At 38.2% G+C, this 17,284-nt stretch overlaps 1 protein-coding gene and 1 pseudogene across 1 annotated transcript; one reads left to right on the top strand and one right to left on the bottom strand.

The window, feature by feature from the left end:
* Positions 1-1,403: 1,403 nt before the first annotated feature.
* On the bottom strand, positions 1,404-3,077 carry LOC148697693 (uncharacterized; annotated as a pseudogene).
* Positions 3,078-14,523: 11,446 nt separating this feature from the next.
* On the top strand, positions 14,524-15,871 carry LOC148697692 (uncharacterized). The gene has a single exon (XM_088690431.1). The coding sequence runs from the start codon at positions 14,664-14,666 to the stop codon at positions 15,336-15,338; it is 675 nt and encodes a 224-aa protein (XP_088546557.1). The 5' UTR covers positions 14,524-14,663; the 3' UTR covers positions 15,339-15,871.
* Positions 15,872-17,284: the final 1,413 nt, after the last annotated feature.

Raw genomic sequence — 17,284 nt, 5'->3', positions numbered from 1 at the left:
TGTGAAGTAGTCGGTTGCCACGATCATCATGCATCTGCCCCCAGTAGCAGTCAGCATAAGTTCTACCAAGTCGATTGCCCACTGCATGAATGGCCAATGAATCGTATACGGGTGTAGCCCGTTGGCAGTCAGTACTGGTATCAGCTTGTAGTGTTGGCAGTGATTGCACTTTTGTACTAACTTTTTAGCATTTTGGTGCATGGTAGGCCAATAGTAGCATGAATTAAGAGCCTTTTGTGCTAAGGATTGACCTCTGGAGCGATTTCCATAAACACCTTCGTGGATTGAGCTTAGAACCTTCAAGTCATCGGGAGGTGCTAGACAGCGGAGATATGGTTCGATGTTGGATATTCGGATGAGAATGCCATTCCACATGTAGTAGCATGCTACCTTGATTTGGAGCTTCCTAGACTCCAATCTTTCTGTGGGGAATGTGCCATTGACCAGGTAGTCTATAATGGAATCTTGCCAGTTTGGAGTTGTACTAACATGTAACACCTCGACTGCTAACTTCGCCTCTATGCTTGGCTTGTCTAGATATTCCTCCGGGATAGAACGTTTGAGTTAGTGGTCGAGGACAGAGCCTATGTCGGCTAGTGCATCTACGTGAGCATTGGCTGCCGTCAAGTCTTTTGCCATTCGAATGCTTGTTAGTAGGGTCTCGTACTCTGTTTCGTTGTTGGGTACTTTTAAGCCTAGAGTGATCCCTTATTTGGGTATTGAATCGTTTGGGGTGACAAGGATTATGCCTGCTCTTGAACTTTTGTAGTTGGATGAGCTGTCGACATGCAAATGCCAAAAACCTCCATCAGGTAGAGCAGGCACTGCTAGGGCGTGCTCGGCTACCTTTGGGGTGTCGTTGGGCCGCTCTATTGCGTTGTGAATTCATGGTAATGAGTCGTGGAGCTGGGGCCATGTTACACGTAACAGGAGATGCTCAACTGCCTGTATTGGACCATTCTAGAGCTAAATTATGGAGCAAGGGTCGGCTAGGGCTGTGTGACGTGCAGCAAGAGGTAATACTCAACTGCCAGTACATGTTGCTCCTATGTAGAATCTTTTGGGCAACGAGGACAAAACTTGGTTCCGAGTGTGTCCTTCTAGTGTTCGTCTGCCCTTGGCGTTTCTTTTGGGCCAAGTTATTGCATTCGTCAGAAAATTTTGCATCCGTCAGTGTCTACGCCTTTATCGTCGTGCATTTGGATTAGACGAAATAGTGCTTCATAAGGATAAGCGTGCATCTAAAGGTAAAACTTAAGCTTCCGGGTTGTAACAACTATCGCCAAAGTTAGCTTTTGAATTTCTGGTAGCATCGAGGAGAGCTTTTGAACTGTGGAATACAGGTAGTTGGGCCCCTAGTTCTCCTCGTACGATGGTAGAGCTCATTGCTGCTTCAGATACTGTCAAACATGTGAATAAGTGCTCAATTGGTTTTGGTTTGGATAGTAGGGATGTGATGTTGGGTGATTCTTCAAGTCCTTGAATGTGCATTGGTGAGCCTTGTCCCAAAGTGCATGCTTCTCTGCCAGAGTAAAAGAGTTTGCCAGAGTTAGATATTCTTTCATGATCAATTTTTCGAATAGCGGGTGGTCTGCTGGAAGTCCTTTTGGGAAGGCTGCTTTAGTTGTCGAGTCGTTGCATCCGACTATCCTTGCCTTCTCTGCTTTGAACCTCTTCACATAGTCATGAAGCGACTTTTTTGGGTTCTTCTTGACGTTGAACAAATGGTCGGACTTCTTTTTTATCGAGTGATAGGATGAATATTCATTGGTAAAAACAAAAAAAAGTTTGTAGAAACTCCGGATAGATTGTGGCGGCAGGGTGTAGAACAAATCTTGCATCTCGCCTTGTAGAGTGATGTCAAATATCTTGCACATGAGATTGTTGTTGTTTCGATAGAGGATCATTGCGCTTCGGTAGTGTTTTAAGTGTCTCTCCAGGTCTTCATCCCATTTGAAAGATGTGAAATATGGCATGCTGAACTTATGTGGAGGCTCTGCCTACTCGATCTCGTCCGTGAATGGTGACCTGCTTATGTTGGTCATGTTCTGTCGTAGTGCCTCGTTGGCAACCTCATTGCGTTGAAAATTAAGTAATCGCTTGGTCAAGAGTCTCTTTACTTCTTCTTGAATTTGCTTTTGTTGGGGGTAGCGGAGTTCTTGGCTGTCCTAAGCCATGACTTGCTGGTCTAGGCTGCTCTTCCATGTGTTTGGCTCATCTATGCCGTGGATGCGGTACGTGTGGTGTTTTCCTAGTAGGCGAGCGAGTTCTTCGCAGGCTACTGGTTGAGCTTGAGCCAGATTGAGTAACTGTTTCTCTCTGTCCATTGTGCTGCCTACTCCGATGTAAGGTGAATGATGCTTTTTGCGGGCTTAGCCGCGAATGAACACTTTGCCTGGAAGGTTGTTCATGTTGACTATCGAAGTGTGACCCCAACCGTGAATGTACGCTCGTTTATGGGCTTAGTTTAGAGTGCACGCTTTCCACACGTTAAGATAAGAGTATACGCTATCTCAGAGGCCCAATCAGGAGTGTACATTGCCCGAATGCTTAGTTCGTGGCTGGTCGAGTGGCTGCTTGCCGGGACATTGTTGAAGAGGTTCTTTGTCTACCCTTGTCCTACTTTGGGACACCTTGTCTGGGGCACATTGCATCTCGGTGCGTTGTAAAAGCTGTTTTACCAAGGTCGTCTGCTGTGCGAGTGCGCTCATCAACTCTATGACTTGTCGAGACAAGTGTTGTTCTCCATTTAGGTTGGAATAGCTTAGAAGGAATGCGTCTCCTTGAGCAGTGGAAGTATGGTAGACTCCGAGAACGAGATTTGAGTTAGGAAATGTCAAATCTGCAGAAAAATATAGTGAAAATGCTCCCAATTCGATCGTCGGTCTGAAAATTTAGAGCTGGGACGGTTGAATTAATCTTGGATCAATTTAGGCTGCTTAGAAGGCCATATGAGCAGACTGGGCCACGAGAGCAAGTTGGGCCACGAGAGTGGGCTGCTCGACGGGAGCAGGCTGCTCAGTGGGAGCAGGCTGGACCACGAGAACAGGCTGCTCGGCGAGAGCAAGCTGGGCCATAGGAATGGGCTACTCGGCGTGTAGCGCACATGGGTGCGAGGCTAGGGCTAGGCTTGGCAACGTGTTGGGCTTGGAGTGACATGGCTTGGGCCGTGGGCCTTAGATGGCACGACTTGGGCTTATTTAGATGGCACGGCTCGGGCCGTGGTGGTTGCCATGGTGGAGCCCTATAGCGGCGGTGCCACTCCACCTATGATCACATTTAGCCTCGTGGATCGCCGCAGTCCCATTTCTTGAATATTGGAATTTTCACTTGTGGAATTTTCTAAATTTCTAAGCATTGTATTTCTCTTTTACGTTTTATCAAAGAATCTTTGCAAATAAAAAATTCTAATAATAAGAACGTACGAAAGATATACAAAATGGACAAGAAAAAAATAGAGAAAAACCTTTTATGCGAGAGTCTTCTATGAGTGTGTACTTTAACTCTCAATGAAAGCACCAATTTGTGGATGTAAATTTCTTCCTCTTTGATCTTGGACAAAATTGCACCTACAAAACAAATAACACCTTTGGTCAAGGCCAAGAGCCTTACGCGCCCACGATGAATAGAGGGGGCTTTGGCCGAATGCCAAAGCTAGAATTTTGAGAGAAAAGTGTTTGGGGAATTTTTGAGTGTTTAGCAAGAGTCAAGACCTAGGTTTTTAGAGGAAATGAGGTTGAATATATAGTGCATGGCCGGTCCCCCTCTTAAGAATATGGCTGGCCCTTTGGGGTATTTTTGTGTGAAATGGGTGATTTAATTGGTAATTAATGGATTAATTAGGAATAAATCCATTAATTATCCAATTAACTCAATTTATATGGAATGTTTTGAAGGTTATGAAATAATTACATTGTGGAAAATATAGGATGAGGATGGATGAAATAACTTTGAATTTCTTACTTATTTTGGGCATTTTTGACTTGATTGTGGGATGTTTGTCCACTGCTCACGCGTAGGAATTCCGGTGCTCCTCAAGGTTAATTTTGTTCTTTTTACCCAAAAATTCACGTGTTGCCTCTTGATTATTTTTGGGTCTACATAGATTACTAAATTAAACAGTGAAGAGTTGTCAGCTGGCCATCGCTACTAGTAGTGGCGGAATGTGGTGGTTGGTGGAGTTATATATTGTATGCTGTTCTTTATAGTGAAGAGCTAGGAATGTGGTGGTTTGTGGAGTTTGACAATTCCACTTACTGATGTGTTTGAAATTTGTTGCCGTCAACAACCTTTCTATTCCTTTTTTGAACTAAATCTATAATTAGCTTTCTGTTTTACTATACGCAAACTAATTCTAGTTTCCAAAAAAAAAAAAAAAAAAAAAAACTATTTTTTTTTTTTTTTTTTGCGTCAGTTTATATATAAAACAAGGTCTATGCAATTTAGAAGAAGATCCATTATGTTGAAAGTAAAATCTTATGGTAATAATTTTGAGTTATGACCTATTTTTCTTCGAATTTTAGTTTTTATTTATTTATTATTTAATTTTATTAAAGCTCATAAACAAGTTCTATTCTTATGATATAATTATAAGTTAAATTTTGTTATAAAAATTTTAAAGCCCATCCATGCCAATAAAAGAAGAAACCCTTAATTTCTCCAATTAATCATATTGCTATATGATCTAATTTATTTTGTCTTAAAAGTTTCTCCTGAGAGAAATTTCTTGCTCCACACTGGCTACCAAAAATCCTACTCGAGCTCATTTCTGTCACCTAGACATTTCTTTCCCAAATTTTTAGGCCTAGTAAGCTTCGCCGTATTTGTTTGTTGATCCATATTTGTGGATCAAGCAAGAGTAGGAGTGTAGAAACTAGTAAACGTGCCAGTGGGTTGGTATCATTTCAAAAAGAGAGCCTTTTTTACTTTTTTTTTTATTTTTTATTTTTAGGGAGGGATCTCTTGTTGACAAAATTTGAGTTTTTATAGAGTACGAGGAAGCATTCAACTTCATGGACATTGGGGTGGGAGAGGAGAAAGAGTGTTTATTTTTTATTTTTTTTAATATAAAATAAAATAAAATGATTAATAAGGTGAAAAGAGAGTTCAATCTTATTAAAATAAAGTAAGAGGGGAAATTTTAAACATAGAACGTATGTGCAATATATAAGACCTTAAAGGTGAGTTTGTTGCACTGAACTATCTCAGACTTGACTAGATTCAATTATTGACGTGGACTAGGTTAGACTAGAATATTAGGAAAATGTATTTTCATTTCACAAACAGAATAAAGTCACACTTTGAGTGTATACGCCCGCACACACACACACAAAAGTTATGGAAGCCAACTATACAGTAACATCTTTCTAACTAAGGAAATCTTATCATAACAAACTAATAGTTTCCTTAACCTCTAAGTATTATCCCTAGAAGATGAGTTTACAATATTGCCCTTAATATCCCCTCTCAAACGAAACTGTGGAACTCGAAGTTGAAGTTTGTCTCGAAGAAATAAAAATCTGGATTTAGAGAGAGACTTGGTGCATTGGTGCGAAAATTAACTTAACACATAAATTAAACCCTCTTTTGACAATTGTAGTATATATGTTAGTAGAGATCGTTCTTAAACCAGGGATTATGAGGGTTTGCTAAAACACTTTAAACTAACTCAAATAGATAAAACTAAGCTTTAAAACACTTAACTAAACTTAAAAGACTCAAAACAAGTTCACAATACTCAAAATAAGCTAAAAACACTCAAAACTGCCTAAAAACACAAACTGGGCAGATTCTGACTCTAAACACAATTTTGGACGAATTTTAATTTTAACTTGACTCAAAACACTTGAAAACACAATCTAAAATAGATCCTAACTAGTTAGACACTCTAAAATAAAGGGGGATTTGGTTTTGGACGAAAATAAAGTAAACAAAACAAGAACTAAAACTAGGCAGATTTGCACGAATTTGGTGGAAATAGATGGATGATGGGCTTGCTAGGAGGTCTTTCTCCACACATGACATACTTTCATACAAAACAATCTCCAGTTGCTTTTTCAACGAACCATGAACCTCAACACCCCAAGTTAATTAGGTACGCTTAAATTAACCCTCAGATTTTCCTTAAGTCATTGAATTGAATGGAATTAGCGCATCGCAATCAAATTATTCCTCAAAAGTTCCCTACATGAAAGCGCATAATAGAGAAACAATCAAAGATCATTAAATTCTATGAAAATCATAAGTGTTGACAAGGCGTTCGTAACTATGAAAGTGCATGATACTTATGCTAGGAATTTACTTAACATGATTATGACTAACAACCTTTACTACTTATGAATATAAGTTCACAACGATTAGGTGAAACTCCCTTATATCCTAGCATCAAATTTATGCATGCAAATTAAGTGTGCATTCTCAACCCACATACACAAACAAGTTTTAATTCAAACAGATAAGTAAATTGAATTCACAATTCATGAAATCACAACTGGAAGTAATCAAATCATATTGCAAATATAGCCATGGTTTTGAAATTCCCCATAGCTAAGAGGGGATCAGTTTCTCATACTCACAAAACAAAGATTATTGAATTTAAACATTGAAAACACAAGAAAGATTACACCTAAAACGTTCCAGCAACTCTAATTCGAATGGCAGGCACGTCTAAGGGCTCTCCTCCTTCTTCCTTGCTGCGGCACAAGGTGTGGTTGGTGGTTTTGGGGGCGATGAATGGTGTATTCTTGCTTAGGATGATGAATGATGGCTGATGAGGGTGAAAAGTTGCGGCAGGTTGTATATGGAAGTGAATGAATTGAATGAATGATGTAGAATGGTGTCTAGGGTTGCAGCAAAGGTCTTTCTGAATGGCATGAGGGTTGGTCCCGAAATTGTGGCTGAAAATATGTATATATAGGTTCGGCCAACCCTAGGGTTAATCAGATTAGGGTTACAACTCAGTAGATTTTAAGGATTAGGGCCCTAGGGTTTAGCATAATGAATTAAATCCACTAAGGAGAGGGGTTGGCCTAATTAATTTCAGAAAAAGATTTGTATAACCCAAATCCACAAGAAATAAGGCCTAATAAATCATAATCCACAAGGGAAAAGGGATAGAGGGATGCGGCAGATATTGGAGGGAAAAGAGAGTGGATTGCAAGGCAAGGCAAGGCTTTCTAGAAGGGAATAGGCGCTACCTTTGTAGGGTTTCTAGAAACAATGTGTTTTGTGGCTGATTTGGGACTTCTAGAAGAGAATGCTTCTAGAAATAGGTTCTAGAAATATATATTTAGGTCCCTTTGCAGCTAAGATTAAGGTATGATAAGATTAGGATAGGATAAAATAAGATAAGGTTAGTTTGGATAAGATAAGGTTGGATATGGTTTTGGATAATGTTTCCTCTTTTGAGCTGATTCCTTATCTTCTTTGTCTTGAATTTAATTTCTTCATCTTCTTATCAGATTCCTAGCCTTTTGAACTCCAAATTCGCCCATCCATCTTGGCCCATACATGTGTTATCCATTTAGTGCCCAAAACTGCTCCAAAATGCACTTTCTTGCTACTTTAACCCTTTGGACCTACAAACACACGAAAATAGCTTGAAATACTACATTAACTAAGAAATAACAACACAAATGCACAAGAACAAGCTAACTAAGTCGCATAAATATGCTCCTATCATGCATATATCAGCCACTTGATCTTGTGTACAAATGAAGTGAAGAGAGACTTGATTGGTCAAGACTTTTTCCCTAATGTAGTGACAGCCGATTTCAACGTGTTTCGTCCTAGCATGAAAAATGGGATTCTTGGTAAGGGATATGGTTGAGACATTATCACACCAAAGTTGAGGAGAGTAAGGCAGACAGTAACCAATATCCACTAGCAATTTACAGATCCAAGTTATTTCAGATACAGTGTTTGCAAGAGACAGATACTCTGTCTTTGTTGATGAACAAGCTACAGTTGGTTTCTTTTTAGCACTCCAACTTATGATTGAATTTCCCAAAAAGATACAATAACCTCCAGTGGATCGCCTATCCAAAACACAACTAGCCCAGTCATCATCTAAGAAGGCTTTAATGTAGGGATTAATGGAGCATTTAGAAAACCAAAGGCCAAGATCAATGGTACCTTTGCGATACCTAAGTATTCTCTTAACAGTTTGGAGATGGGAAACTCTTGGAGTATGCATGAATTGACAACAAGAGTAACGGCAAAACTGAGATCTGGTCTTGTCCATGTTAAATATTGGAGAACACCAACCAAGGATTGATACTCAGAAACATTATAAATGAGAGGAGAATCATGATCAAGGTTGAAGGTGCTGAGTGGTGTATTGTAGGGTTTAGCTCTAACCGTTTTTGCCTTAGTTAACAAGTCCAAAATGTATTTATTTTGAGATATGAAAATACTATTGGAAGACCTTTTTACCTCAATCCCAAGAAAGTAGTGCAAAGCTCTAAGATCTTTGATAGAAAACATAGTGATGAGTTGTTTGATCACATCTTGACAAGTTGCAGATGAAGGACCAGTGACCAGAATATTGTCCATATAAACTAAAATGACCACCAATGTAGGATCATTTTTAACAAAAATAGAGTGATCACTTTGAGAGCTAACAAATCCGAGATAATGAAGAGCAGCATGTAATTTGTCATACCAGGCTCGGGGACCCTGTTTAGGGCCATATAAAGATTTATGTAGCTGGCACACATGATTTGGTTTTGTATAGTCTTCAAATCCAGGAGGCTGCTGCATGAAAACAGATTTAGAGAGAGTGTCATGCAAAAAGACGTTACTGGCATCGAGTTGATTCAAAAGCTAGTCAAATTGGGTAGCAAGAGTGAGTAAAAGTCTGAAGTCATAGGTTTAGCCATAGGGCTAAACGTTTCAGTGTAATCAAGGCATTCCTGTTGATGGAAACCTTTTGCAACTAGTCGGGCCTTGTAACATTAGGCTTTCGTTCAATTCGAAAAACCCACTTACAACCTACAATGTTCTGAGATGAATTGTGCCAGTGTTGATGAAAGCTTTAAACTCTTCTTGCATTGCATGGAGCCAATGTTGGTGTTTGCAGGCCTAAATATAGGTTGTGGGAATGTAATCAAGTGACAAATGAAAGGGTAGTGAATCTGTAGTTGCAGTGAGAGCTTTAGGTTTGAATATACCAGACTTAGATCATGTTTGCATAGGATGGGTGTTGAGTGGAAATGGGGAAAAATCACTAGATGAAGTTAATGAATCTGATTGAGGTATAGGGAAGAAAGTTGGATTTGATTATGGTGTATATTGAGATATGGGTTGGGATGTGGGTGATGATGCTGCAATGGTTGTATTGATTATTGTAGGGATAGGAAAAAGAATAAACTTAAAGGTTAGGGTTGGTGGTATGGAAGAAGGTGAAATTGAGTGCGGGAAATAGGTGAAGATTGGTGAAACTAATGGAATGGAAAGTGCACTCATCAAATAAAACATGCCGAGAAATATAAATTCTTCCTGTGACTGGATCAAGACATTTGTACCCCTTATGGTTAAGACTGTAGCCCAAGAAAACACAAGACTTACTCTTAAGTTCCAACTTAGAGGATGTATAAAGCTTCAACTATGGGAAACATAAGCAACCAAAGACTTTCAATGTTGCAGAGTTAGGAACTTTATTAAAGAAAGACTCCCAATGTGAAGATCGAGACATTGCAGGCAATCTGTTGATGAGATAGATTGTGGCTGCAAAGGCTTCAACCCAATATAGATGAGTTATAGTAGTTTCCTTGTGGTATAGGTAGTGGATACAAAAGGCAGTCTAGAACATTTTCATAATGCACAATCTGAACAAAATGATTTATTTGTATTCTATAAAACTGAGATACATGGTTGAGATACAAGTTTATTGATAATCTTGATAGAAGGGTGGCCCAACCGTTTATGCCAAAGATTTTTTGAAGCTTTCATAGTAGCAGTGTGTGCTTTCTTCTTGTCATTAGTATGAGAAGAAAGATGAAATGGATAGAAACCATGTTTGGCAGGACCTTTAAAACATATTATCCTCGAAGAAAGGTCATTCACAGTGAAGTGAGAATGATAAAGATGCATAGAACAGTAGTTATCAATTAAAAATCGATTGGCAGAAAGAAGGTTATGCTTCAAATCAGGCACATATAACATATTTTTTAGTGTAAAACTGCTATGTGAAGTATTAATAGTAAAAAAACCAGAGTGAGTGATAGGAAAACCTTTGCCATCCCCAATGTACACTTGTTCAGGGCATGTGTAAGCTTCAAGATTATGGAGAGTGGCATAATTGTTGGTCATGTGGGAGGTTGCACTAGAGTCAACAAGCCATGTAGGAAAAGAATTAGAAGTGTTGGCAACCAAGGCAGATTGAGATGACTTGCCACTGTAGTGAGGATCCATGCGATGAGGGCAATCACAAGCTTCATGGTCAAATTGGCGACAAATTTGACAAGAAAGTTTCCTGTTAGATGAGGAAAAATTGTTCCAAGTTCCACGATTGTAACGGTGATCGTTGCCACGGTTGTAATTATTGAATCTCTTATTATTATTTGTCCTGAAATTTCCACGATTGTTATAGTTGCCTCAATTAAAATTCTAATCCATTCCACGACTTTGATTGTTGAAAGTAGATGAATTATGAGCAACATATCCTTGAAAGTTAGAATTGACAGGCAGAGGAAGAATACCAGTTGAGGTGTTGTAGGCATGAAAGGATGATGCTGGTGCACTTTTCTTTCGATTATTCAATTGGATCTCTTTGCTGAATAGCAAACCATGTAACTCATCAATTGTCGTAGAACCGAGGCGAAACTGAATTGCACCCACAAAAGAATCAAATTCTAGAGGTAGTATGTGGAGAATAACAGAGACTAATTCAGAATCTTCGACTAGAGCTCCAACACTGGCAAGAGTATTAGTGATTTCCTTAATATGTTGAAGATATTGAGCAGCAGTGAGATCACCTTTGGTTAGACTACGAAGACGAGATCAGAGTTCGTGGATGTGAAAATGTGAGACGGTTGTAAGATGCGATTCCAATTTAGCCCAAAGTCCTTGAGCTGAGCATACTCCAATAATATAGGGAATTAGGGATTCAGAAAGAGTTGAGTTGATCCATATGGGAATTTTTTGATCATTCTCAAACCAAGCAACATACGCCGAATTAAGACTGCAATTGCTAGAAGAATCAGTGAGAAATTAAGGTGGTGCCGGCGAAGATTCATTAATCAGACTCGTGAGATTATACCGACGAAAAATTAGAGCGAATATAGTGCTCCATGTCAGGTAATTGGTAGTGGTGAGCTTAATTGGAACCATAGATCCGATGTTCTAATTGCAATGGAAACAAAAATCGAAGAATTAGGGTTTGAGGGTGCAGCCGGAGGAAGAACTTGAGAATCCGATTCCGATGAAGGAGAGGCAGATGTCGCCATGGCTAGAGATGAAGACTTGAGAAATCACATAAACGATCAAGATCAGAGAGACGATCGATCAATCTGCAAGAATCGAAGATAGAGGTAGTGAGACGTTGGCGGGTGAAACCATATTAGGAAAATGTATTTTCATTTCATAAATAGAATAAAGTTACACTTTGAGTATATATACAAGTTGTGAAAGCCAGTTGTACAGTAATATCTTTCTAACTAAAAAAAAATCTTATCATAACAAACTAATAGTTTCCTGAACCTGTAAGTATTATCCCTAGAAGATGAGTTTACAATATTGCCCTTAATATAAACTAGCCTAGACTATTAGAAAAGCGTTTTGAGTAGTGTCAGACTAAGAAACTTGACTAACAATAAATTATTATTATATTTCAATTTATTTTCTATTAAAATATTGAAATGAATATATGGACAAATAAAAGGGCCCTCTGCTTCTTCTTCCTCACGAATTGCAGGTGCTTCTCTGCAACTTGGAGAATTATCGAATTATCGATAACAAAGCTAAGCCCGAATCAAAACCCAAAATACAGAGATCCAAGTTCCAATAACGAAGAGAAATTTTTTATTATTACAAATAAAAAAAATACCCTAAAAAGACCTAATTAATTGATGGTGCTCCTCTCGCACCCAGGTCTAATACCCAAACCTATGGATGCGGCTAAAGATAAACATGGATGGCTTTGTTAAGGCCGTCGTCAAATAGTCAAGCTTGATTAGGCAAGAAATCATGAGACAATATAATTGATTCGGTTTGAGATTTGCATCGGAGACAACCTCGGGGAGGGAGTCATCACTAAATTTGTCGAATCTAGTTAAGGGAGGGAGAGGGAGAGACAGAGAGATGAGGAACGGAGAAGGAGATAGCGTTGTGAGGAAAGCGTTCTTAGCAATCCCATGGTTCAACGTCAGACTAATTTTGACGACCTAACAAGGCTTGGTCCGCATGAGTCGGGGCTAATCTGACTTAAGTTAGTCCCCAAGCATATCAAACATGGGACAATAATTTTAGTTAGTCCAATCCCACTTAAGAAGGTGAAACAAACACACCCTAAAAGTTCTTAAATGTATAAATTACTATGAATATCTTTCGGGACAAAAAAGAGAAATAAGAATTCTTAAAAGTAGAAATACAAAAGTTTGACATAGAATTAAATAAGTGTTAAAAGTAGGATGTGTACAACCAAATGTCTATCAGGGGAGCGAGAAAATTTTCAGTGTACCAAGAATACGGCTCGGTATATCAAGTGTCATAATATAAGTGATTGCAGTAGTGAATTCAGAAAAAATTATTCAGAAGGTCACATGAAAAATTCACATACATTTCTTAGACATATAATAACCTTAAAATCAAGACATAATTCCATCATTCATAATTTATAGAACAAATAACAATTGTCCACGACGCATATTCATATTTTGAAAACTTTGGATTATAGCTTCATTGTTTAATGACTGAAAAAGCATTGCTCTCTATATAAATTATCATGCTATCACTCAACCATTTATCTCTCATTTGGTTACGTAATAGACTTTTCACACTGTTTATAGTGGAAAAAGCTCTTTCCACTGAAGTAGTAGCAACCTGTAGAATCAAAGCCAATGTAATTAGCAAATACACATGATTATATATTATGTTCCTTCCTTCTCTACCATTTTTTTAGGAAATTTTAACGAAAAACCATATTTTTATCTTTCTCTAGCACCGTTTACTACACATTTATTTGTCATTTTTATTAAAACTAAAGTTTTTTTGGACTTTTTGTTAGTTTTTTTTTTTTTTTTTTTTCCCTCCTAAGGCTACCAATTTCTTTTAATTAGGAAAATTACTACTTGAATGCACATCAAGAATATCATGCCCAAGTTGATATGTTTTTTAAAATAATAAGAACAGGAGCTCCCCTTTGAGGCATTTTATCAGGCGTTTGGAGGGCATATATGAAGGACAACTCCAGCCTTTAAAGGGGTTGCACCAAGTCATTCATGTAGCTTCACCGAAGTTCGGGAGGTCAGCTGAAGTTTGGCTAAGCCACATAATGGGCAACCTAATTTGGTATCGAACTCGCCATCTACGAGATTCGAATTTAAAACATCTCACTTACAAGTGAAGAAGAATACTACTAGACCGCAATACTGAGTGACATTAACATAATTTAACTTGGTCTGACATAGTTTTTCAAAGCAGAGAAGTGATTTTTTCACACCCTTTTTTAATTATGGCCTTTGATTTTTTTTTATTATTTGTTCAATTATAAACCATAAGAAAGAAGGTGCATCCATAAGGTGAAAAAGAATGTATGAAATTATTTTCCTTCACAGTAAACTAACCTTGACTACACTGAGCAATGAGTGTGCTATCTATACACTCCATTTTACTTCTTACACACCCTTTGTTAATTTATATCCGTTGATTTTCTTCAATTTCATTCGATCCAACATGCGAAAATTAGAAAGATGTGTGAAAAGTAAAATGGGGTGTGTGAATATCACACCCCAAACTAAAAATATAACTTGAGTTATTCACATTTTAACTTAAAATTTCGCCACAAATAAGAAGGTATATGAGTTTGTGAAGCATTGTCCTACATTTGAAAGTTAAAATCTTTGCATAAAATTATAAGACTTAGGTCATGCTTAGTACTGTGAATTGATTTTGGAGTGAAACTCCAATCTCCCTTCCTAGGAGCTAAAAAATGATGTAGAAACTGGATTGAATAATACATAATACCGATATACATGTGCGCGTAATTGAGATTATAATTTTTTTAGCTATCTATTTTTGTTATGGGAATTGTTATTGACACTTCAAAAATCTCATTCTACACTCCAAACTTTTTATATTTGGAAAGAAAAATACATTTATGAGGAGTGTAGAATAAGATTTTTGGAGTACCAATAACGCTTCTCTTTGTTATTTATCTACGTTAAACTCTTCAGTGAAATCAGGGTATATCCTAGAAGATAAAACACCGACAAATGGTGCGGTCACCAATAACACATGCTCTCTTGGCTCCCATCTCTCAACGAAACCAAATCAACATTGTCTTTTATATATACCCTGGTCAGCTGGACCAGTTGCTTCACCGGTCTCCCATCTCTCTTCCTTAACTAAATTGCCTCTGCAAGTGCCCCAGATTTCCATGAAGTAGCAGTCAACATATCATCAATATTAATATTAGCATTGAGACTTGAGAGACTTGATAGGATATGGCAATTCCAATTCCAATTTCAGTTTCAGTTTCAGTGCGAGTTGCATTTACCATCACTACTCTCCTTCTCATGCTACTGCATTCGAAAGGTAGTGTAGCAGTGTCCAAAGAGCAAACAAGCTGCACGATGTGCAATGAGTGCCCCAACCCATGCCCCACGCCATCTCTACCTCCACCATCGCCGCCACCACCAGTTATCATTGAATGCCCACCACCACCTGCGACTCCTTCTTCACCACCACCATTGCCGCCACCACCAGTTATCATTGAATGCCCACCACCTCCTGCGACTCCTTCTTCACCACCACCATTGCCGCCACCACCAGTTATCATTGAATGCCCACCACCTCCTGCGGCTCCTTCATCACCACCACCAGCTCTCCCTGAATGTCCACCACCACCTCAACCTCAACCACCACCACCTGTGCGGCCTCCGTGTCAAGACACTTGCGGATCCTCCCCCTCTCCTCCCGCGGCAGGTGTTCCCTCATTAATCCCGAATCGCCCTCCATTTGCGCCCTCTATAGTACCACCAAGCCTTTATCCTGTAAATCCTTACAGTCCCCCGCCACCTTATTTTTCTAAATCGGTTCATTTGAGAATGCACTTCCACCCACATAGTCTTACTTCCATCTTTGTCTTGTTCACTTTTCTTTGCTTCTTCTTTTTTTAATTGTCAAGTAATTACGTACAAATAACTGTCAAGTAGCTAGCTAGATATATATATATATCTAGCCAGTAACTGTCAAGTAGCTAGCTAGATATATATATATATATATCTAGCCAGTATATGTGACAATATATACGTTCCTCTCTTATTTCTCTATGTATTGATCTTTTACAATTCTTTAATTTGGAAAATCATCTCTAGCTCTAGCTAGTATTAGTATTACTTGATATTTATCATGCATGCACGGCTGCGAACCAGGCCGGTTGACCCTCTAACTGACTAGCTAGGACGCATGCATGTAATATAATGTATATTGCCCCAGACGCGTGTTCTCTCGTTCATTAATGATGCGAGCTTCCAAGCTAGCTACTGGAAAAAAGAAAAAGAAGAGAAAGCAAGCCATATGCATGTAATATGATTTTCCACTTTTGAATTCTTATAGTTAATATTGCTCTATTTCGTGTAACTCTTTCACTTAGTGACTTCATCCTTATATAGTTGGTGAATGCCTGTTATTAATCCATCCTTCTTTCAAATCTCTGTAATTGCCTTTTTCTTTTCTTCCAATGCGCGCTTAAGATTTGGGACAATTCTCTACTCTCTATTTCTATAAGCATATCAAGACTCACTACGTATGTGTACTTTGATCACGACATGCTTCGAAGATAAGACTATGAAAAAGGGCCACAGAAATAGATTCCTTACTTGAAAATGGAAAGTGTTTTTTTTTTTTTTTTTTTTCCTCTCATATTCAATTATTATTTTATCAGAAATATTTCATTTATCATATAAAACAAGAAATATCGTCGACAAGGAATACAATTTCATGTTTACAAGACTATACACAACATTAGCCACATAATAATTTTGCATCACCACCTACTAATGAATTTGCAAAAGACGATACTCCTTCGGCACAAAATCATTCAATGAGACATCACGAAAAACTCCATCACTTGAAGGACCTTGCAAAGACAAGCAAGAAAAGAAACTTTAAATCCCCTCAAACCACCATAAAGGCACAATGAGGTAAAGACTGCTATTAGTCACCCCCAACAAACATCAAGTCCTTCGCCAAGCAAACAAGCCATAAAACCACCACCTCCAATTTGAACAACATTCACTGCTCTAAGATCTGAGGATTAGTAGTAAGTAGTGACTACCACAAAACACTCTCCTCGTCAAAGAACGAGAGTGACTACAACTACGAAAAACCCTTCTTAAACGAGCGAGATAATAAAAAGATCATATTGAAAATGGATAGCCAAAAAAAAAAAAAAAAAAACTTTATTGTCTTCGTCGAATAACCATTTGCTTTCAATGACAACGAAACATCGATCATATATAAATTAATCAGAGCAAAATCACAGCTGCAAATTTCCATGGATAGTACGTGGTAGGGTAGGCAATCCTCTCCTCTAAAGAAATATGTGCAACCAAACCAACAACGAATCCTAGTTCTAGTGTTGGAAATTGCATTCTCTTGAACTTTAAGATTTGGATTTCTGAATTCTAGTTAATGTAGCGCTTGATTAAGTTAAGGATAAAACCAAGAAGCGAGACAATGCAAAACTCAATTTGACACGAAAGCTCTCCCCTCCTTAACCTTAATGTCCGTGGAAATGGGATGGAACGACTGACGGCACACTCGTCTCCTCAACACACATGAAATATTACGCCACTTTCGTCGTCCTTTTATCATTTACGATAACATACTAATATATGGAACTCTTGCATTGCACACATGTACTTCCTATTGTATTTTCCATTAATTATTAAGTTGAAAATGGAGTCGGACTATGCTTTTTTTTTCTTTTTTTTTTTTTTGCCTTTATCTCCACTTCAAATCAAATGTCTTTTGGTTATGCTTGGAGACTAAATTATCCAATTATCAATACTTAGGTAATAATTTAATTATCAACTTCTATGTTATTTAATTTATAAAATAT

The sequence above is a fragment of the Pyrus communis genome, chromosome 3, assembly GCF_041283825.1.
Source record: "Pyrus communis isolate YQ-2024b chromosome 3, ASM4128382v1, whole genome shotgun sequence".
Lineage (NCBI taxonomy): Eukaryota > Viridiplantae > Streptophyta > Magnoliopsida > Rosales > Rosaceae > Pyrus > Pyrus communis.
The sequence above is the reverse complement of the archived record's forward strand: the minus strand, read 5'-3'. Positions and strand labels throughout refer to the sequence as shown.